Source organism: Diachasmimorpha longicaudata, chromosome 11, assembly GCF_034640455.1.
Source record: "Diachasmimorpha longicaudata isolate KC_UGA_2023 chromosome 11, iyDiaLong2, whole genome shotgun sequence".
Lineage (NCBI taxonomy): Eukaryota > Metazoa > Arthropoda > Insecta > Hymenoptera > Braconidae > Diachasmimorpha > Diachasmimorpha longicaudata.
The window spans coordinates 3,323,838-3,347,901 of NC_087235.1; the positions used below are offsets into that span (position 1 = coordinate 3,323,838).

The 24,064-nt window shown below is 37.4% G+C and overlaps 1 protein-coding gene across 2 annotated transcripts in view; it reads right to left on the bottom strand.

Moving 5' to 3' along the window:
• The window catches only part of LOC135167576 (scavenger receptor class B member 1), a 28,287-nt gene extending 14,558 nt beyond the window's left edge, over positions 1 to 13,729 (bottom strand). The window contains exons 1-3 of one of the 2 annotated variants that reach the window (XM_064130897.1): positions 13,504 to 13,729; positions 13,225 to 13,434; positions 6,617 to 7,300 (exon numbers count right to left, since the gene is read on the bottom strand). In XM_064130897.1, coding sequence (XP_063986967.1) covers positions 6,617 to 6,797 — 181 coding nt within the window. In that variant the 5' untranslated portion in view covers positions 6,798 to 7,300; positions 13,225 to 13,434; positions 13,504 to 13,729. Of the gene's footprint in view, positions 1 to 6,616; positions 7,301 to 9,871; positions 9,992 to 13,224; positions 13,435 to 13,503 lie in introns of those variants that run through there. The other variant, XM_064130896.1, reaches the window with a different exon arrangement.
• Between the last annotated feature and the right edge of the window lie 10,335 nt (positions 13,730 to 24,064).

A 24,064-nucleotide genomic window follows, 5' to 3' on the forward strand; every position in this document is an offset into this window, starting at 1 on the left:
TTTGTGCTGAACTTTGAATGACTCGGGTGGAAGAGAATGGCGTGTTTACACATCCGTGAACGAAGTAGAAAGAGCCGGGTGGCTTTGGGTGTTAGGGAGAATGAATGGAGACGCCTGGAGGACGATAAAAAGTTGAGGAGTGTGAGACAAGTCACTCGGGGCCAGAACAACGGCAATAATAGTCTGATAAAAACTATCGCATTCTCTAGTAGATTTCTCGACTCGTGACATTGACCCTATGAGGCTCCCAATTGTCACAAAATAATTGGAGTCAAATTGGTAATTGGTAGTGATTCCTGCTCCCTTCACGGGGAGAAAAATTCTGCAAAAATTATTAACCTGTTCCGTCATCTGTCAGGCAGAACAGTATTCAGTAAAAATGACGGAACAGTTACACATTTTTTTACTGAACGTTCCATATTTTTTCGTCAACATTCTGCTCTTTTTCCTGAAAATTCACTGAAAAAGTGCGTAACTGTTCGGTAATTTTTACCCCATATTATTTTTACTGGCATACGGCGAGAAAAATTCATTAAAAATTACGTATCTGTTCCCGGCTCTGTCAGTCAAAATAATATTCAGTAAAAATGACGGAACATTTACGCATTTTTTCACTGAACGTTCCATATCTTTCTGGGACATTTTGGATTTTTTCCTGAAAATTAACTAAAAAGTGCGTAACTGTTCCGTAATTTTGACCAAATATTATTTTGACTTGCAGATTCCGGAACACACAATTAAACACATAATTTTTAAAGAGTTTTTCTCTCCATGTTGAACCGTAATCCTCTCTTCGCTGATTGCTGATCAAAAAATAGTACTGTAACCATTTTTACACCTCATTATCAGCAAGAAAATCAACTAATTGCACTTCAAAATGATTCTTCAACCGAGGGTCATAAAATTGAGTTGGTGCATCTGCAATGCGGAAATGTTGAATTGTCATGAATCCGAATGTATGATGAAAAATGCCATCTCTTTGTGACGGTGAAAATGCCGAGTGCACCGCAAATGATAGGGGGAAACAGAGTACGATAGACCCACCAACGTATAGACAGACTTGGACATACACTTTGTAAATGATAATGAGGATGATTATAGGATGGTAGGTTAATGGCGTTTGTGAGCCGTTATAACTGTCGCTCAGGAGATGCGTCACCGCAATTTAAATGCTCGCCTATTACTATTACTATTACTATTTTCCCTTTTAAATTAGTATGAATCCGCCAGACGAGATAAATTTGAAATTGAAAAAAAAATTACTCATCATTCACCATTTTTTTAATTAATTCTGACAATACAGCGCTCATTTTCGAAGCTTCTCAGCAACTCATTTCTCAGTTAATGATCATTATCATTGAGTTGGCTGTATGATTGCCGCAGTTAATTAATTCGGTGATTCGGAGTTCTTGTTAGGGCAATTCGAATGAAATTGTTCTTCTTAGATAAGGTAAACCGGTAATGCAAGATGCGTCCTTCAAAGGTGAAAGACAGAACTTTCGGACTACCTTGAAATTAAGGTACTTTATAAATACTCGGCTTTGTAAATCATGTAAGGGTGGGAATACCGAATTGCATTCGTGTGGTTTTACATCAAGGCAATGGAAAATTTTCGACGATCAAAAGTTTCCAGTGCACTTGAGACAACAAAGAATATTCAGGTCTGCCCTACTCCGATTAACAAATTCAAGACTCGTTGAGAGAGTTAATTCCACCGGTCTTCACTCATATCAATGACAGCACTGGAAAATTTTGGATCTTCATGATTGATAACAATCGAACAATAGATAATAGATTGTGAGATTGAAAATAATCGATCACCAGAATATTTCATTTTATATTTTTTTTTGTTCTCAGATTTTGAAGATGAGGGAACATATCGCCAGTTTACGATTTCTATCTGGCTGATTTTTCCTATACTCTTCTCTCCGTGCATCTGTAAGTAGATCAGCGACTCGTGACTGACCCCGTTACACTGATAGCCGTGACCGTGCAACCTTACCCCGATAAATTTCAATCCGAAGGTATTAGCAACCCTTGACACTATTTCTTGTTCCCTTCCTCATGTCGCATTTCCCACGCGGAGAGAAGAATTCTTTAAAAATTACGTGTCTGTTCCGTAATCTGTGAGTGAAGAGAATATTTGGTAAAAATTACGAAACAGTTACGCACTTCTTGGGTAAATTTTCAGGAAAAAATCCAAAATGTTGCAGGAAAAATATGGAACGATCAGTAAAAAAATGCGTAACTCTTCCGTAATTTTGACGGAATATTACTTTGACTGGCAAATTACAGAACAGACCCGTAATTTTTACAGAATTTTCCTCTCCGTGCATCACATTGTGACCAACTCCAACTACATTCTGAATTATTACAAAAGAATCTATTCCCCAATTAATTACACTCCATTAATTACATTCCATTGAGTGAAGCGGAACATCCCACGTAGGAGATGAGCACTGGGCCAGTATCGGCCAGTATTGGCCGATACTGGCCCAGTGTCGGCCAATACTGGCCGAGCCTCGGCCCACTGTTGGCCGTTCGTCATCTCCTACCAGGGATTGCGATTAATGCGGCTACATCTGTTAAAAAAAATTAATGAAACAATCGACATTGAGTAATTTCCCCATTTAGTCCCTAATCTCCACCTCTTTCCGTTTATCAATGAACGTACAAATGAACATAACAAATGATCATATTTTCATCTCCTCCAATCGATAAGAAATCCAGTAGAGTGTATCAACGCGTAGTTTACCATGGATTTCAGCCATGCGTAAACACTTAGAAAGCCTTCCCTCAAATATTTTCCCAGCCGGATTTTAACCACTTTTTTAATTCGCAAGCTTGAAAGGAGATGGGGAGTGGGACAGGAGAAATGATAGGTGGATCTCAAACAACGACGTGTGGAATGCACCTACACTAAGAGACACATCGGGACCTTTTACCAACCGGTTCGCTATTGAGGCTGATGACCACAGCGAATTGATTCGAATGCTTTTACTGATTCTTCGCAGTGACACGTGCCAAAAAACAGGTACTTACAATAATTTATTAAAAATGCCCGAGCACTTCACTTCGGTCTGTCTTCATTAATTAATTTTCCATTCTGATCTTCTGATAATGAATACAACTAATGAAATAAATTAAAAATTTAAAACATTAAACGTACATAGCATTTCACATGTTATATATCACACGATTAAATCATTAATTTCCAAACATTAATCCCTACTACTGCCTCACACGTAGCTCATCATTGAATACGTGGGCTGGAAGGTGACCCCTACGGTGATACCATCATCAGGTATTTCCCTACTGTGAAGCATAAAGAGGAATTGTCGTATCAAGGTCAACCTGTTTCACTCTTGCTAAACTTTCTACTCCCCCCGAGCCCAGGAATTCTCTCTACTAATTTTACACCTGAGTCATGAGGTACCGGAAAATTAATGAATGAAGACTGGCGCGTGCGCTAAAAAATGTTTATCCCAATTTTTCAAACTATCGTGAAACTGATGTTTGTTCCTGAGCTCATAAATATTGAAGAGATCAACGTCCTCTTCTCCGTTGGATAACACGGATCAGTTACCCAGTGACTGATATTTCAACCCCCCATCGCTTCGATATATTCGTTCAATTCATTTGATTTCTTTGATGTTTTAAAAATTTTCTTTGTTTTACATCGACTCCTGCCCCACCCCTGTGTCCCTCCCCTTCTTCATCTTGACAGTTTAGCCAATTATATTTGGTATATTTATTGTCACGTGTTTAGTTTATTTATACATTTGTTTAGATCTACACCTAGAACTCCCTAGGGTCCTTCCTCTTCAACATTTCTTGCTATGTCCACTGGTTCCTTGTGCTTCTCTATTCTTTCCCTGACCAGGTTTGTTGCTGGAGCGTTCCGATATAAATGAGTCGATTACGTAGGTGTTGAATTCACCATTTATCCGATCATTACGGATGTATGCGTTGCACACCCGTCCCTGGATGGTATGCAAGCAGATCCAGGCCAATTTTACTCGACACAACAGTTATTCGTGAAACTGGTTTGATAAGCAATTTTCAGTATTTAAAGTTGCTCTACTCTTACGATCAATTTGACGATGATTATAAATTATAGGGACAGAACGGTGAATATACACAGTAAATTCAGATTAGTACGTTAATTTTTTGAAAATTTGTGTAGAGACAAAATTATTAATTACAATTTATTTTTGAGAGATTCTTCGGTTAGAAGTTCAGTATTTTCTAATAGTGTGGGACACCTCTTGGTCAAGGATTTTCTTCGAGAGAAATTTCTCCAACTACTTTAGTATCCTTAACAGTGAAATGAAAAATAGGTGAATGTTTTATTTTTTGGTGTAAATGAAACGCCTGAAAAGCCTAGTGGCAATAGTTGTAAATATGTAATTAGAAGCGATCATGGAAGTATGTTGTTCATGGCCAAGAGTGGACTTGAGAAAGAATTTAGTCTGATCGGCGGAAGGGGAGAGAGGGGTACTGATTGCACGTATGTTAGACCGGGGTATTTCAAATTACTCGAAATGTTGCAAAATGTCGGTAATCAGTGCCGCGCGTTTTTCCACTCTCACACGTTTGCATTTGAGTGAATGTCAATAACTCAATATCTGTGGAAATGATTTTAACAACCTTTTAGGTACTTGAACGCTTTTTATAATCATTAGATTGCGTCACTGAGTATGTGCTCCAGATAGCTGAAGAATTGGTTCGCAGAAAGTAATATTTGAATTACTTTGTTGATATTTTTGCTAATTATTTTTCATTAGCTCAGTGAGTTTTGGATTCATCAAGAGAAATTTTCTGTAAAAGTTCTGGTATTAAATGTTGAAATGAAATTGAATAAATTTCATTTTTTAAATATTGAGAAATGAAATTCAGCTCGACAGCACAAATTAATCTGGACAAATGAGTAGATAATGAAATCGTTCGGTGTCGTGGTTTATCTAGATAAGTGCCCAGACTAATTTGACCCCTGGACCGGTTCCTTGTATACACAGCGGTAAACGAAAAGATCGGTTGCGTCTAGTCCAGCGGTCTTCCAGCATCGACGGAATGCTGAGTGAGTGAAAGTGATCTCAAAAATATATTGGCGTATTATGCACTTGTGTTTGCACATATGTGTGCGTTGAGTGGTGTCTACTCGACCCTCGATATTTTTTCTAGTCTTATTTTTGTGGATGAATGCTCCAAAGTGCTGACCTACTGATTGACGAGTGTTGGGTACCTCTTGATAATAGTGAGCACTGGCTCCTCAGGGATTTTGCAATTTGGTGAATAAAAATTATTGGACGGGGGAATTTTGTAATTTACTATCATGAACACTTCCAGGCAAGAACGAATGTGTAGAGATTGTTTTAATGGTTGGTCATTTGTTTGGTGAATTGCTAATTTCATTGATAGTTTTGTGTCTGTGAAACTTCGGAAAATTGGAACATTTGGGTACGAAAAGGATCGGGCGAAAATTCGTAATTCAGTTTTGATGGTATTGAGTGGTTGTAGGGTCAACATTAAACCCGATTTTAGGTCATGCATTCCGGTTTTTCTCGGTCAACCATCCCTTGTGACGCAATGGCGTCCGCCGAGTATCCCAAAACTTGATCAGCAATGAAATTACCAAATGTGTAATAAGTGATTCTCCTGCAAGTGAAGGTACATCGATAAAACCCGTGGGGGGTTTAATATCAGGTGTTGCGTGAATGAGTCAAGGCTAACGATCTCTTCTCGAGGAATTCCCTGGATCCCTGAGACACGCGGCCGCGGATATTTTCAGCTTCACTTTCATGTTTCCAGAGGAATGTCATTGTCTCCTAGAAATTATTCCCACCCAAAACTAAAAAAAAATTGCTCAAGTAATTGAACATTCGTAAGATTGATCTGCAATGGACTTGCACGGAGAGAAAAATTCTTTAAAAATTACATGTCTCTTCGGTAATTTGTCAGTTAAAACAATATTCAGTAAAAATGACTGAACAGTTACGCACTTTTTCAGGTAAACTTTCAGAAAAAAATATGGAACGTTCATTGAAAAAATGCGTAACTGTTCTGTCATTTTTACTAAATACTGTTTTGACTATCAAATTACGAAACAGACACCTAATTTTTCAACAATTTCCCCTCCGTGTAATGAGATTCAAGCAGGTCGGCCTATTTTTCTCCGGAAAATCCTTTTCAGAGACTGTAGAACACCCCAGGAATATTTTTCAACCAAAAACTATTGCGTCACCGGCAAACTGCGGAATAATGTATTTACCGAGATGTTATCTCACCGGCGATCTTGTAGATCTCAGTCATACGAGAGGTGAGAGAGAAAAATGTTTGGGAATTCTGAGCACGCGTTTGCGCTTGGTGAGCATGGACAAAGAAAGGTAGGATGCATTACTGATGCACAGATTATTCAATTCCCCTATTACATGCACCAGCGTTGAGCATTTTAATTCCAAGACTCAATTAACCAGAAATTATCTGACTCCATTCGAGGGAAAATCGAAGAATAAATTTTAAAGCGCAAAAAAAAATCAAATCTTGAGAATTGTTTGATTTGTTTAGATGACTTGTGTAATAAAAAATTGTAAAATAATAACGTCTGTGTACTTACTGTGTCGGAGCTTCCCCTTCTTCGATATAATGACATTAATAGGCCTCGGCACTCGATCCGGACACATGTCGCCCTCTTCTTTGGGCCTGATTCCAAAAAGGGCATTCCTTCCGACCTTCATGTACTGCCGTCCCATCTTCTTGGGGGACCCCGCCCCGAACAAGTGACTGATAAACTTCATCTCGTTATTGTACAACTAAATTGTCCCAAAAAACTAAAAATTCGTGAACTAAACTTCCCACCCACCCTCCAAATTCACGATCACTAAATTATTCGGTCAATCACTAAAACACCAGACCCAGTTAGATTTATATTTTTTTAATGTCTCTAGTTATCGTCTGGCCTATTTAGTTTATTATTATCCGCTAAGAAAAACTATCTCAACAATAATTTTCCCGGAGAAAAGAGTTACATCAAGAAATAATTAATTCAAATTCATTTATCACTCGCAATCGTCAAACTGTCACGTTACAATCATTTCATCATTGTTTACGATCTGGTTTCATCGTTTATGTCACCTCACCCAACATTGTATCATAACGATATGAGTAATTATCATCGAACTATCACTCCCTCGCTAGTTCACGAGAAGAGTTTTGTCCGTCACAAACAAACGTTTATAGTTTAACAGGAACAATTGGCGGAACGTAAATGATTCCCCAGTCGTTGCAGGACTCGTTCGGTCTGAAACAAAATAAATAAACTCTAATCAAATTGCTTGTTCCAATCAATTAATCTAATTGATTAGAAAATATGTAGGATCAAGACGACCGCGGGGGCAATGAACTTCGGTGAGATTTTCTCGGAGAAATAAAATCGTCAAAGAACTAGATTCAGACTTAGAGTCAATAAAATATATCGATTGGTCAAGTGATTAGTTGTATTTGTGAAATCAATTCCGTTGTAGAACGATCCAATAGCTCATCAGCTCAAATGATTTATATATTGACTTCTTACTCATCTTTAATGACAGTATTGACACAAAAAAAAATCATAGAAAATGATAATGATAATGACAATCAACGACATGATGAGGTGATGATTTTTGGAATGCGTTTGTAGTGTTCCTCAGAAATTTTTAATAATTCATGCACTTTGATTCGAAAATTCTACGTCGAATGTTTAAATATCGTCATCTTCATTTAGCCGAGAGTCATTGAATGCAAGACACGTGGGCATCATTAGGATAAGAACAGAGTAGAATAATCAATACTTGTTGAAAAAAAAAATCCATAATTCCCAGAAAGGATTGTTGTCCTCATTAAATTTGGGGTCGTGACTTTGACACTGCGACATCACGATGATTTTGTTGTCCATTATCGTCAGTCGTGACGAAATATCCCATAAATTACAGTTTTTTCAACATTTTATGACTGTATTCCAAATTTCAAGTGATGATTAATGAATGTGCCTCATTGTCACCTGTAGTCATTAAAACGACACGAAAGATGTTTAATAGTTTTCATGAAAACACTCGTTGGAAGATTTGTGCTATTCTCACTCCCTTTTTCACTGATCATCATTGAACATTGAACCAACGAAAATAATTTATAATGTTCAAGCTCTGATAATCAGGAGTAAAAGTGGAACAGAAGTGCATTCGTTAATGGAAGATGGCCAATGATGCGACAGGAGAAGTTTTTTTACTGAAAATATTTTTTAGTATTAATTAGTCACGAGTAATGGATTTCGTAGCACATCAAACTGCCGAATGAGACTGGATTACCTCTGAATTCCAGGCTGCACAGCAGTTAATTACAATAAATTTAACATGACCCATCAAGTGTGTTGACCATTGCTCAAGATCATTTCAAAATAAATGAGATTCAGAGAAATAAATCGAGGCAAAGAATGGACTGAACCCTCTCCTGTTCACATAAGTGTGTGGACATGCTGGAGTGAAATGCAGTTGCCTGGAGTCTTTATCTCTGTGGAGGTAATGATTGAAGGACGGGAGTGCCTCCACGAACTCCAGGAAAACCATTTTATTCCGAGGAAATGAAATTCTTCATATTTTTTTTCCAGCTGAGCTCCCAACGATACGCTCTGCGCATTTCGCTGCTCGCCCTTTCTTTTGTGATACCATTAATTGACTGCTGGGTCTTCCAACGTGATTCTGCAATTCATAACCGCAATATTTCATTTGTGGATGCATTTGTGCGTTGAAATCACTTTACCCAGGCAATTGAGGACTGTTGAGCTTTAATTGCTTGAGATTGTGAATCCTTCGAGTGATTATGATTGAGGAAAATCGGTGGATCGAAAAATTTCCTGTGCAAACATTTCTAGGAATTCGCAAACTCTGTTACGGATTCAATACCAGTTTGATTCAGGTAGATCTGTCGCCAGCGTACAACAGAACTAATAAAAATGCATTGACCCACATTTGTTCGCCTGGTCTCCCTTGAATCTCCATCTAGAATGGAGTTGATCCAATCGATTCTAGAGGATTCAGGTTGCCCTTCAGAACGAGCCAATGAAACCAAAGAAAATCAACTTGTAATTAGTGGAGTACTGGAAAACCTTTAGTCCAACAACAACAATAATTCTTCTATGTAGATACGATTTTTTTTAGTCTCTTCGTTTTGCATGGCTCGTCGGTGTATTCGTCAGTTGACAGGTCACGACAAACCTCAGACCGTGCGCCATTTTTTCATGCCACATGATTTTCACCCACCGTTATTGTTTACCGGTTTTTTTCCTCCAGAAGCTTCATCGTAAATACATTGTAATCATCGGAATAACCACGGATGTTCGTACTTCCGGAATTATGGAAAAATCTTAGGAAAAAATTTATTTATTCATTAAAAACGGAGGTAATGTTCCCTGAACTTCAGGCAATTGTTTCTATCCCCCTTCCCTCCGTCCTTCTCTGCGCGCAGAGAATAATTCCTGAAAAATTACCGGTTTATTTTGCAATTCACCAGTTAAAACAACATCCGGTAAAAATTAAGAGGAAAAATCAAGAGAAATTTTCGGGAAAAACTCCGAAACGTTCCGTGAGAAAATGCGTAACTGTTCCGTCATTTTTACCGAATATTATTTTGACTGACGGATTATGGAACAGCCGTGTAATTTTTCCAGAATTTATCTCTCCATGTGACGACTTATTTGGTCCCTGTAGAGACCAAAAATCCAAGAAATGGTGAATTTCAAAAAATCTAGAATTTAAAAAAGTTTTTTTTTCGCAAAAAAAAATACAATTGACACTGAAGATTCCATCGTCGAGAAAGAGTACAAGTGTTATTGACTTACGTAATAGAGTTGGACGCTCCTTAAGAGCAGTGTACCACCGGGTTCGTTAACAGCCCGGGTAAGATCCAATCCATTCTTTATGTAACTCGACGGGCTACCATCAGTTGCGTTCTCCTGGAGGGCATTAAAACACCAAGTTTCTCTAACGGAAAAGCCGCCCGCTGTATTATCGCACGTAAATTTCACATACACACTGTCAAAATTATTCGATGCATTGGCAAAACGGAGGATCATGGGGATTAGATGTGAATGAGGATGAAGAGATTATGATTATTTGATAACGGAAAGAGAGATCCTTCACCAGTCTTCACACTCATTTGTGCAATGTACCGGTCAGCTAATGCACCGATGCACAATAATTAACTGTTTCATCCGGGATTATTTTATTTGTTAATGCGCCTCTAGTCATTACCATTAGCAATCAATTCTATTTGCTTCACAAGTCATTCGGGATTTTTATCGTCCAAGTAATTGCCGGGGTTTTGGGGAATCACTAGCGTAGGGAAAATTGTATCACTTGATTGTAAATGATGGGGTTTTTTCCCTCCGCACATTGATGGAACAGAGGATCACTCGGGCCTGCCGATGATCAGGTGATTATTTTTGGTGATTTCGGAGTTGATGAGGATATCGGCTGATTATCGATATGAATGGAACTTTCGGAAAGAGCGCGCAAGCGACCTGCGCATGCTGAAAGGTGTCCCGCAACAGCGTCGATATGGCCGGGATTTGTAGCGCGGTGGACCACGGTGTGGTGAACACACCGGGCAGCAATCACTGACGGCTGCCCCAACGTCGTTGGCTGCTCACCGGTTTCCCAGGAGAGGCCCCCCCCGAAGAAGTGGTAGGGTAAAATACGTTTGGTACCTGGTTAACTGCAAACCACTACAAACATGAGGGAAAGATCGTTTGCGATTTTTATCGCATCTCTGTGCGAGAGGTTGAATATTTAATGAGATATTTTAGGGACCCTGAGCCCTGGGGAAAGGGCATTAGCGGTGAACGACATCCTTTGGTAGCACATCAGTTTCGTGTTACTGAGATTTTTTTAGTCGCGAATTTTTGAGGAGCGGATTTTATGGGATTTTAATCGGCGGTTAATGACGTCTCGTGGTTGTTGCTGCGGTATCGTGGGGATTGTTTATACTTGGGATGAATTATATTGGGTAAATAAAACCATGAAATTGTTAGGGGATTTGACCGGTTTGGAATTGTTTTTTTTTTTATTTTTTAAGATGAAAATTTTTATGAAGATGGAATGACACGTGAAAGATGTCCGTCACACACACGATGACAAATGTTCCGTCAAAATTACGGAACTTGCAGTTCGCTCACCGGTGACTGAATCGACTGGGAAAATTCACGCGACAGTACCGCAATTTTTCGCAATCGATTCAGTCAAAAATTACGGAAATTTCAGGAAAAATTCCACGGCAGTTCCGTAAAGTTCCTGACAATCGCATTTCGCTTCAGAATTACGGAACAGATACGTAAATTTTCTTGAATTTTTTTGTTCCGCGCAGTAAATCGGTCTCGGAGTATCACAGATTGTGGGTTAAATACAAAATATTGTTGTTGCAATTTTTAAACATTTCAAATTCGAAAAATTGTGGATGCATAGAATCGCAATTACACTTGTGGGAACAGCAATTAGCTGGACTTTCTGTCTGCCAATCGGCCACACATTGCGCAATACAGATCGCGAAACTTATAAAGAACGGGTACATTAAACCGTATCATTAAACTTATAACTCGATTTTCATTTTCTCCTGTATATGCGCGTGCTCAATGATCGCAGTCTAAAATCTGGCACATTAATCCGCACGCATACCGTACGGGTCTCCAAATCAAATGAAAAATTTCTCCAGAAATTTCGGGGAAATTGACGTTCAATTTAATAAAATTTCCTGGAATTTTTCCCTGGCCACTGCGCCTTTTTCCCGCGCTAGTACCAGAATTTTTTTTAGAAATTTCTCTCCGTGTAGAGACAAGGTCTGCAAACATTCAGTTGCTAAATTCTCAGGCACCCAAGGCTGAAGAATTATTGCGTATTGATAAATAATTCTTCAACAGGAATCGGATTTTCTCCTGTATAATTTCAACAAATGATCCAGCAAAATAATAATTAGAGGAAATTACCAGGGTGAAGTACCTGATGAGATCGATAGTGCCCTACGTGCCCCCTGTCATGTTCGGGTGAGAGGTGTCACAACTGTTCTCACTGTCCAAGGTAACAAAACCTCATTCAACGTTTTTTGGTCATTTTTGTGAAAAGAAAGGAGACTCATGACCTTCGCATGACGCTTTACGATATAAATGCAATAATCTTTCGGGAGAGATGTGAGTGGGCAAGACTGGATAGGCCACGTCTCAACAGCCGAAGAATAATCATAGTTTTATTATTGCACTTATGAATGTGGCGAAATGCGATGAGGCGAAATGGTTTTATGGTTTATCTCGGAGTGCGTGTGTACTAAACTTAATACTGGGGTGAGCATTAGTTACTGAAGGAGAAGATGGGGATTTAATCACGAAAGTGGGACAATCGTCACTGAATTTCACTGAGGGCAGTAGGCGATGTACCATTAGGTACCGTTTCGCCGGATGTTAACATGCCCCGTGTGAAAAATTGAGACATGAAAAAAATTGGAAAACTTCGTGGAAAAAATTTCTCGTTTGCTACGTCATGGAAATATTTTTCATATTTTTTTTTTCACACCTGTTATAATTATAATTTTTAATTATAAATTGAAATTATAGTGCACGCGTAGGAATATGAGTGTTCATGAACTAAAAATTCAACAAAAAATTGCTCTACAATGACTGGATTTATTTCACGTGGAATGTCGGAAAAAAAAAACGGCTCGACCGAGAATTGAAAATGAATTGCATTCACCTTCGACACATATCGATACATATAATCACGCCTGCTGAAACCGTTGACCAGTATATGTGTTCGCTAATTTTGAATCTCCTTAGGATTTGAGGGGGCAGCCACCGGTTGCCCAATCTCCGGCTGTGCCCCGAGTTGACGAAATGCATTAATGTTTAAAAAAATTGCTGAGCTGTTTTTCGATAATCAAAAGCCACCGCAAAGTGTCTCAATGATAGTTATAACCACAAGTTACTCGACTCCCAAATTTCGCCACAACGGAAGCTCACGATAAAAAAATAGTTTTTGATTTAGAAATAGCACTTGTGTCTTGACTCAAAAAATACCCGGTAAAAATATTTTTTCAGATATGCATTTGTCGTCTTCCAATCGATCAATTGACCAATTCACATATTTCCATCACGTCTTTAAATTCGTATTTGGTAAAAAAATAATATTAATTTTCTCAGCAATTACTCACGTATTTTCCGATATCCAAAAGTCCCAGTAAAACGTCTCAAGAATCCTTCCTTAATCACAAGTTACTCCGCTCCCGAAATTCGCCACAATGGAAGCTCACAATAGAAAACTATTGTCGAGTTCACTTTCACGTTTTTTTAGAAATTGTACCGGTTTCGCGAGTTTTGAAGAAAAGTTCATCACATTCGCGTATAAAACAGTTGTTTTGTTCCTAGAAAGTTGAACACATAATTTAACCAGCCACGGAGACAGTTGTCACCGAGAAACGTGAAATAAGTACCATAAACACTAATGGCCGACGAAATAGTATCATCCAGTAAATTTAATATCCCGACTAGAATCACCGAAAATAGTCCGATAATCTCTAGAATGACTCGCTTCGCTTTCTCATGGACATCAGCATCACTGACACCACCTTGACAATCAACTTCAACTCGAGTAAACAAATCATCTACATGGAGCGGAGTGACTCTCAGCGTTGGTACTTACGTAGGGTGAGATACTTATATGAGGTGCGATCGGTGGAGTGCCGTGATATAAAGGAAATCACGTGTCCCCCAACTGTGTTGTCTTGATCCTTTGGTCGGTGCACCTGCGTCATTAAGGGGAATGGGAGATGCTGAGGGAGACGAGAGATGGAGGAGGACTACTCACCTTGAGGCTCGTGTCAAAGAGCCACGCGTTAATCCCCCAGTTTTCTGGGCTTTTTCAATTTCATCATCCAGCCATTGACATTTTTCATTCCGCGAAAAGAACATGACGACTTTATTTTCATTTTGCTATTAAAACTTAATAAAATTTTGCATTATTATTTTTGCTCCATTTTGTCCCGCAGGGAATAATCCGTTTCGGTTTCAACGGATTATTCCCCTTGTTTTTCCAGTCACAAATTTTTCAACTTACACAGTCTCACGTTTTTTGCGAAAAATGGAAATTTTTTCCACGAGTGTTTCGCATCCTTCTAGTGATCACACTCACCGCTGTTTAGCTTTCCGTGGGTGGGTCGGCCCCTCATTGCCGTTTTTTTAAATAAGTTATTAAGAAAAACTTGAAGTAAGTCATTAATAAAAGCAGTCAATATTTATAATACACATAACTTGAAAATTAGTGTAAAAAATATCAGTGAGGATATAGTTGATTTAGAGACTTTCGCTGCTGTAGTGACTCTCAACGATATTTGATATTGTGGATATATAACTTTAGACGATTAGATGATTAGGATAAACGAATAATTATTTATTTAAATTCTTCGTATTTGACAATAGTAGAATTTAAGGGGGATGGAGGTCACTCCTGGGCCCATGAACTGCATGATTTTGAGACTTAAACTTATTTTTAGTAAGTTCACTATGAATGGAGTGACGAAGTTCCAAATTATTTATGAAACGGTCATCAGTCTTCGCCACCAAAATTTTTTGAATACTCGGTACAAGAGCGTCCCATTATTGCTGTGGACATATAAAATTTAGTACTTCACATGTATTTTAATATTTCACGGCCCTCAAGACTTTCAAACAACTGAAACTTGTCTCACAATAATTTAAAAAAATATTTTGGTACAAAATATGAGACATTTTTTACAAAAAACAACAGCAACAATTAACGTGTCCTTGATCTTTGTACGAACGGTGGTTGGCTGTTATTTTGCAGCATCCTTTGCGCACTATAAATGCATGTATAACATATCAGATCAGGAACTGAGTTCGTTAGACGTCACTAACTTAATAAAAAATTGTAAACACGAGAATTCGCTGGATAATACATGTTGATGATGAGATAATTTTCACATTTTTCCTGGGCTTCATCCACGTGTATTTTAACATATTTCAATCTAATTACCGTACCATTTGCTTTTTTTTTATTATATCCAGAAGAGAGGAATTTATCACGAATGGAAATATATAACAGCTCAGTAGAAAATTCCGCTTTCCGAAAGCGTGAGAATGACCGGGCGATATTTGCACTTGTGATCTCACAAAAACACATTCGCCACGGATTTCTTAAAAATACTTTCCATTCATCCGGTCAATGAATGATAGTCTGCATTTATGGTGATTAGATATTCTTGAAAATATTTTCAACCACCGAAGGGGGAAAAACACTGGATTTTTAAAAACCACAGGAATAATCACTGAACAAAGTCACTGGGAATTAGCATCTCTCAGTTTGGAATAACAGTTTTTTATAATCAGTATTATGTTTCTTTTTTTTTATTCCCCTAAAAAACAAACATCCCATACGATGATACAGCAGAAGTCATTGGAACGAATTTCTATCGTTTGAATTTGAGAAAAAAAAATGGGGAATTTTGTTACAGACACAACCGGTTTAATGTGCCTTCCTTTGTCCCTCTTCTGAGGATAAATATTTCCTATGGGGTATTGACGTCGATATTGCTATCTTGACCTTGATCCTCCGAGGAGAATCCTCTCACCTACTTGAACTTTAATGGAAAAACCGTTAGGGTGCATACCCACGGGGTCAACTGTCACCCATTGTGGTGACGTATTCAGGTCTTGCTAGTTTCAGAATTTTAGTTTCCCATGGATCGTTTTTAAATAATTATTCCTGATCCTTAAAGGAAAATATTCGAATTTTTATCGGCGCTCCTTTGTACTATTGAATGACGGATATTATTTAAGGATTTTTTTTCTCTGTACCTTTTGAAACATCAAGGAAAAAAATAATAATAAAATTTTTTTCTCTGTAAAAAGTGTAAAACCATATAGTGGAAATAAATAACTTTCAACTAATTTTTATCAGTTACTGATTACGGAAATTACTAGAAAATTCAAATTAAATAATTATGAATCAATTCCATTTGTCCGATTTCTATTTTTCTCTCAAAATCATGTGGAAAAGGCCTGGAAATTTCCCTTTATGACATGAATTAGGATTATGCTCTCATAATCATCAAGACATACAGTTGTAACATCACGTCTAGGAAACTTTTTATGTAATGGAATTTTTCATTTGTCTCAACACGAAGGACTTTTCTTGCTATCATTACGATCCTACTGGTTCAGTTCAAGATTTGCACTTCAAATACTTTGTCATCTGTCATATTCATATTTTTTCCCCGAACAGTTGAATTGCGGAAGGGCTCATTATACACGACCCAGTCATCACCGCAGTGATCAATTGACTTTCCTGATAACATATTACAGATGAACCTCACTCCTGACGACCCCGGATATGTCACCCAATTAATCAATGACTCCCGCCAAGGTACTTCACATCATTATTCCGAGTTGACAAAATTCTCATCAACAATTATACATTCACTACGTACATGGCGGCAATAACAAATCGTTCAATTAAGGACATTAATATGCATTCTGCATTATTCTTTGTCTCGCAAAAACTTATTTTTCCCAATCGTTATCGAACTGCGCATTCGATCATAACCGATGATGCTTTGACATGAGGGAAAATTCGCGCATAATTGGCATAAACAATAAATAATAGTTGTAAAATAAAACCTCTAGCTCTCCATAACTTATTCAACACTCATTGTTATATTTTATTTTAACAATGTGTGTTTATTTTAACTTATTTTACTACAAATTTGCTAGGGTTTTCCCCTAATTAATTCCATGCGCTTCCCCCAAACTATTTTATTACTATGTGCGATATTTCATCAACATTTGGAACAATTTACCCTATCCAAAAACTCCTGAATCTTGTCACAACTGTGAACCTCAGAGAATTCCAACTTCTTCTTCTTACTCCCCACCCCCACCCCCTCCCACCACCACGTTTCCTTGCACCCTCAGATATATAAAACTGAGAACATCAAAAAATTACATTCATTATTATTTAGTCCATAGTAGTCACCAGAACATCAACTGACTAGATAATCTCCAACCGATTAACGACAAAACAAGTGTCACGTTACTCGATAAGTTCCACCTTATTACTTGAATAATTATCAGTTTATCCAGAGATAAAACTGTGTTTAAATTTATTCATCGAGAATTCACCTCAATTAATTACTTTCTCAGCTGAAGGGAACTCCCTGATGAACGAGGAAATGTAGGGAGTACAGATGTGCCTTTGTTGACGATGAGTCTGAGGGTGATCCAGGGTATGATGATAATGAGTTACAATGTGAACTGATTGGGCACCGGGCCTTGCCCAGAAGGGACAGTGATATTTAGAGCAGTTGAAGATGATGTACTTGGGAGAAATGACCGTTGCATCTATAGTCTTTTATTTACAAAATCTATTGTTATTTAAAATATAATTTTGATTTTTATCGTCTTAAGCAAATAGCGTTAATTAACAAAACTAATACATTACACAAAAATAAGTCTCAATCACCGAATATGCCGAGCAAGCGATGAAACCCCTGAACCTCCCCATTTTTCCACCCCCATTTAATTTATTTATTCCTCCCATTATGCGAAACACGTCGTGTCCCTTGTCTCGGTCCCTATCACATTCAGTTGCGCATATTATTTCCGAGCAAACCGTCCAAATCTTATCCAAATTACCAAGACCATAAGAATGGGCCAAAAAGACTGAATAATAGGAGGGTGACCTTGGGTTGGAGGAGTTGACCGGACAAGGGCGACGGGCTTTCACTGCTTTATCTCAACCCTCGAGTGTTGACCACGACTTTCTCAGAGACTCGACTATTTTGTCCATCCAAAACCCCTCCTCTCAAGAATAAACGAGGTGCTCCATTCAATCTTTTTATGTTCCATTCGATTGAAAAAGAAAAAAAAATTAATCTCGTGATATTTCATGCAGATTGCTGACTCCCAGAAGCCCATCTTTGACGTCAGAAGAGGACGAACCAACAAAGCTCTCATTAGGTCCCAGACATGAATTATTCGCTGAAAGCCATTCGAGCCGGAAGATACACTTATACTTTTAATCATCCACTGTCACTGTGAATGCGATTATTTTTCACTATGTCAAGCTCCTGTGGTTAACAGTAAACTGGCCGCATTTCACTTACAAGGATTTCATCCACATTTTCACATACCTCTTCCATTTTCCATTGATTATTTATAAAATATCAGTCCGATTGCAGATGGAAAAATCGTGTGGAGACGTTTTATCCAGTGCCTCAGGCCAGACAGTTTCAATGGTATTTTTTATGTTATTTTTTAATTGAAAAACAAAATTCGCATCAATTAGTCGTCCTTGAATTAGGAAGCTGCGGATAAACATTAAATGACCATGTTCTCCTGTACTATTTGCGTCTCAAAATTACTTGAATATATTGTGGAGATACAGATGATGAGATGAATGCATTCATATGAATTCTTGTTTCCTCTGGAAATTTAATGGAATGATGATTTTCATATTAAAAGGTGTTCAATGTCTCCACTTCATTATGGCCATTAAGCAACAATTTTAATTGAATATTCAGTACATCAAGAATTGATATCAATAATTGCCGGAATTTCCACAAATTTTAATAACTTTCCATAATATTTCTTACAGAATGTGTGACTTTATACAAGTTTTCATTCATGATTTCATGAACATAATTATGATTTGATTGAATTCGCACCGTCCTTTGCTTCTGTCGGCTTATTACGTAAAGTGAATGTGATTATTACAAAGAAAATATCTGTTTGTCGTGGAAAACTTGGCACTAACGTCAGTGGTTGAGTCCTAGATATAATGTGGGTCAATATCTCCATGAATTTTCATGATTAAATGATCAGTTTGCTGTTTTATTCATTGAATAATTGCTGGTTCATGTTTCTCCCTTCCACTTCACAATCGAAGGACATTATTAATCATTAACACGTGGTCATTTGATATTTTGCTGTATTGAATTAAATCTTAATCATAACTCATGAAAATATAAACACTGAATATATTTGTTTTGACTTCAAAAAAATCCTTTCGCTTTTTTTCTTTTTAAAAATTCATCTGATGTTTTATAAACTGCACCTTAAATTACCATCGAAATTTTTTATATCAGTGGATTTTTTCAGCTGATACTGAAGTAGCTGGATTCATTGAACCCGATCAATGATCCTCCGTGGAAGGATGCAGACAAGCGAATGACCACTATTATTTTTTCAATGGTCTTTTTTAATCGGTAGGATCTTTTCTGCGCAGCAAAAACTCTTTTATTGACGTTCTAAAATTTGTTTTAGTCTCTCGTTTTATGGTGCCAACTTCAATGGAGAGGTCCTCAGTGATTTTAAGAGAGCTATTTTAAGCCTGTTTGACTGATAAAAATGGCCTATCTCGTGGAAGCTTTTTGGGTACTTTTTTTGGGGGATTTTTTCCTCGCTCGATTGGTCAACAACCTTTTCGAAATGCGACGAAACTCGGGGAATCCCAGTTTCCTTCACAACCATAATCGCTGTGGTTTCTTTATTGCCTGCATCAGACATCGCGTGCGATTGGGCTTGAAAGGAAAATTATGATAATGGTGGGATTAGAAGAGTGTACGAGTGGCCTGCTAACTCCAATCGGGTTGAAAATTTCTTAGCTTCCAGGGAAATTAATGAGAAAGGTGCTAATTTGCTGAATACTCCAGGGATTGTCCTTTAAGCCCCAACATACGTTGAAATTTCATTTACAGTTATCGTTCCAAATTACGATTTTTTATTTTCAATCCAAGTTTCGAGAGTTGTTCTACAAGAGTATATTCTCATTCGGTTACAAAAACAAAATAACGAAAATTATTACATCACATCCATTGATGACAATGTGCGTTCATTCTCCCAGTAATCATCAAAGTCATGACCCTGAAGATCCACGAGGCTAGATGAATACAAGGAGTTGATTTGTGTATTGATAACAAGATGACGAAAAAACTGATGTTCGAGAGAAGCCAGATATCGTGCGTCATCATTTTTTTTTCTACAGAGTCTAGACATAATTGGATCCTGATGAGCATTCATGCGACATTTTCAATGACATGATGTAATTATCCCCGATTACTTGGAATCTCCAGTACATCGACAATGTTGACCGCTAATAAAGGTGGTAATTGTAGACTTTCTGACACTTTTTTATGAGTTTCTCCAGCGATATCGCTAGATTTTTCTATCGTTTTTTTCAGCTGTTCAAACAGAATTTGTCTACTCATGATTTGTTCCTCAGACCTGTCAATATTAATTTTGCAAAATGATGTTCTCTTTCATACTGTCAACATTGTGATATTTCCTGTATGAATGATTTCTCGGAATGATTCGGGCTTTGAAACCCAGAGAAAAATAGACAACTGGATAATCTATCAAATTTGGTATCGTAATACCTTACGTAATCGTCAATGTTTACGTTTTAAAAAATATTTGAAAGCTGTTGAACTTGTCGGTAAATTTTTTGCAGTCAATAAAAATTATGAATCCCTGGGCAATGGTTTGCAGGAAATTTTTCCATTGGCGCAGATAATGATATAATACATCGGAGAATGATCTCTTGCTGATAAACATATTCATTAATTTTTCTCTAGGGGACAGGAAAAAACAATCGTGCATCGTTATTAAACTAGAAAAATAAGTGTAAAATCACTGACAAGTTTGCGAGAAAAGGTAATCGAAGATCACTAGATCACTGAACGGTTCTCAATCGGCTTCTTACAATTGCAGAATCGATAAACAAACAGTTTGTGGTACCGGCGCACCTGTTGAGTTGTAATCCAGAGGCTGCCACCTGCAGGTGAAATGCCCACGTTCCACATGTACGCAGGTAACAGGTATTTCATCCTGAGACAATAATTGATAAGGTAGAATCCTCCATTTGGGTTTGAACTCCAGTAGCTGATACCAATCGAATGGTTCCTGCAGGGGAGAAAAATCTGGGAAAAATTACTGTGCTGGGGACTGGAATCGAAGTGCAATTGAATGTCTTTTACTCACACACAACAAAAAAATTAGACGTCTAGAGGGCGAAACGGGGCGAAATGATAATCAACCACTTTTTAGGTCAAGTTTCGGTGGACAAAATAGACGTGGAAGGCGAATTTTTGTGATGAAACTACCCTTTGTCTCTTCTTTCCTCCCTTGGAGGTCTAATGTTTATCTAAATTTTTTTTTGTGTAATCACGTACAAAGAGAAAAATTCTTAAAAAATTACGTACCTGTTCCGTAATCTGCCAGTTGCCAGTCAAAATAGTATTCAGTAAAAATGACGGAACAGTTACGCATTTTTTCACTAAACGTTCCATATTTTTTCCTAAAAGTTCTCTGAAAACGAGCGTAACTCTTCAGTCATTTTTACCGAATATTGTTTTGACTGGAAAATTACGGAACCGACACGTAATTTTTCGAGAACTTTCCCTCCATCTACGTTTTTTGGAACCTTTGAGACTTTTTTCTGAAAGTTCACGGAAAAAACGCGTAACAGTTCCGTAATTTTTACCGAATCTCGCTTTGACTGGCGTAATTTTCGAACAATTTTTCTCTCCGCGTGTCTACCTATTCACGGAAAGAAATTTTCAATTACAATAAATAAACTAATAATTAAAACGCCCACCAAATGTCGGCAACGTTCCAATGTATCTGATCGCAATCACTTAGGTTTAGATATCAGGGTCGATATTCGTCAATAATTGCGATCGCTAATCCGCCTGCATGAATATCCTCGAAGATCACCAATGCGACTCGCGCAAATATTATAGCAAGTACATATTTGTTCCATTGAGTTTGCTATCGTATTATTGAGAGATATGCGGGAAGGGATTAATTGGGAGATTGACCTCCCGTAATTTTTCCAGAAGGCTAGAGAAATGTCAGACACTTGAATCAACAGCATAAGAATCAACCCGATCAATTGTTTGTCATTTCGCTATCATCTGATTCCCGATAGATCATTATCGTATTTTTGGTTTGAAAGCGTGTAAGTGGTGTATTACACATCTTGATTGTTCGATCACTGCACTGAGAAAAACATTTATTTGCCAAATATCCATTTACTTCAGAAAAGTATTTATCTTTTCAATCCTTCATTTCTGAAATCCAATAATTCCCTGACAATTCTGATTGGGTTTCAATTGCGTCACTTATATTATTCTAGAACATCATGTTAATGATAACGTTAAGCGAGCTCCTGCAATAATTATGAGCATTAAATAATTCATCGAAATTCTTCCCCCAAGAAAATCATAACTTGAGAAAAACGAAATAATTATCAATGGAGTTAATTCAATGAGTTATTCAATAAATATTTTTCTGAAGTAAATGGACATTTGGCAAAAATAAATTTTTTTCTCCGCCTGATTGTCCTCAGTGTTACGGCCCAATAGATTTAATTAAATTTCCCGCACTCCATGATTGAATTTTTAGGTCGCCTGGAAGTAGGATTAGTCTTCTGCAGGAGAAATATTACTTCCGGTAAAGTAACACTACAACTAATGGATATTTTCCAGATGAAAAAAACAACCGCCGAATCCAATATCAAGATTTCAATTGCCGATAATTTCTGATTTCCGATATTGACTGAGATAATACTCTTGGGCGTGCGGGCATTTCGTTATACTCATCGTTTCTGCATAATGACCTCCACCTACTTGAAATTACCATGTTTACCATTTACGAAAATCAGTGATCCAATATTAATATTTCAAGTGCTGACGATAATTAATGGAAGATATTGATAAAGTCGGGGTCGAATATTGTGACCTGAAAATTCCGGGAGACGATGGCTGAATTATTCCTGGCGTGTTGGGTTGACAAGTTTACAAGTTTTTCAAGGATTTATGTAAAACGTCTCCGTGCACGTTACATTGAGGAAAAAAATTATTTTTTCCAAGTATTTATTCATTTGTACAAACTATAAATTTTTCGGGTTTTTAAATATTGTAATTTCTACATTGTATAAATAAATGTTGCATTGTATTATATTATGTTTTATTATATTGTATTATATTATTGTATAGTATATTGTATTGTATAGTATATTGTATTGTACATTATAATGTAATAGTGTAAATAGTGACTGTTTATTTATTGCCTGTTCATTTGAAATAAACTACTTATTCGAAAAACGAGTACTGAACCAATAACACTTCTATAATATCTATTTTTTATCGTCAAAATCTCCCAAAGAATCAGGGGATTCCTCAGCGAGTCAACATAACATAAAACAAAATCTGATCATCGAAACTGTGAGGCACTCATTTAATCAAGACTAGATTATACACGATTATGACTATAACTACTGTGAATCAACTCACACCTTTCAACTACTACGATGGATTTATCATTCCATCTGATAAGGTAAACTACGAGAACACAGTGATGAGCGCCACTAATTCAATAATTTCGATGAAACGTCAATCACAGGAAACTATTTTTCCGGAAAACTCTAGTCGCCATATTTCCACCTGCACTTATCTATTGATCTTTCCTTCTAAAAATAGAATGAGTCGGACGTGTATGCGTTATAAATTCCGAACTTCTCATTGTTGCAGACAACTGGCTATTTTTCCCTGTCATTAGGCTATCAGGTGATGAGGATCAAACCACGATTTTTTAAATTAAATTCTGCATATAGTTATATGTGATATTTTCTATTGAGATTCACCGACATATATTTTTCATTTGCAAAAAATTCGCGGTATCCACTTTTTTGCATTTAGCATTGAACATAAATACCCAGTGGAAATGTCAGTTTTCTATATTTACCGTTCCTCTTAATTAACATAAGTAATTAATCGTCTCTCAGCAGTCCTATGAACCGGCAGCTTCTCCTTACAGCCTCCATTATTCGGTATTTCCCAGTCCTAAAACATATATTTATTCAGAAATTAGCGTAGTTCAATAACAACTGGAGGAGTTCCCCATGTGCGTCTGTATGTACGACTTTCACGGATTCTCCTGCTAATCTTGATTCACCAATTCTCACACAGATTCGCTGAT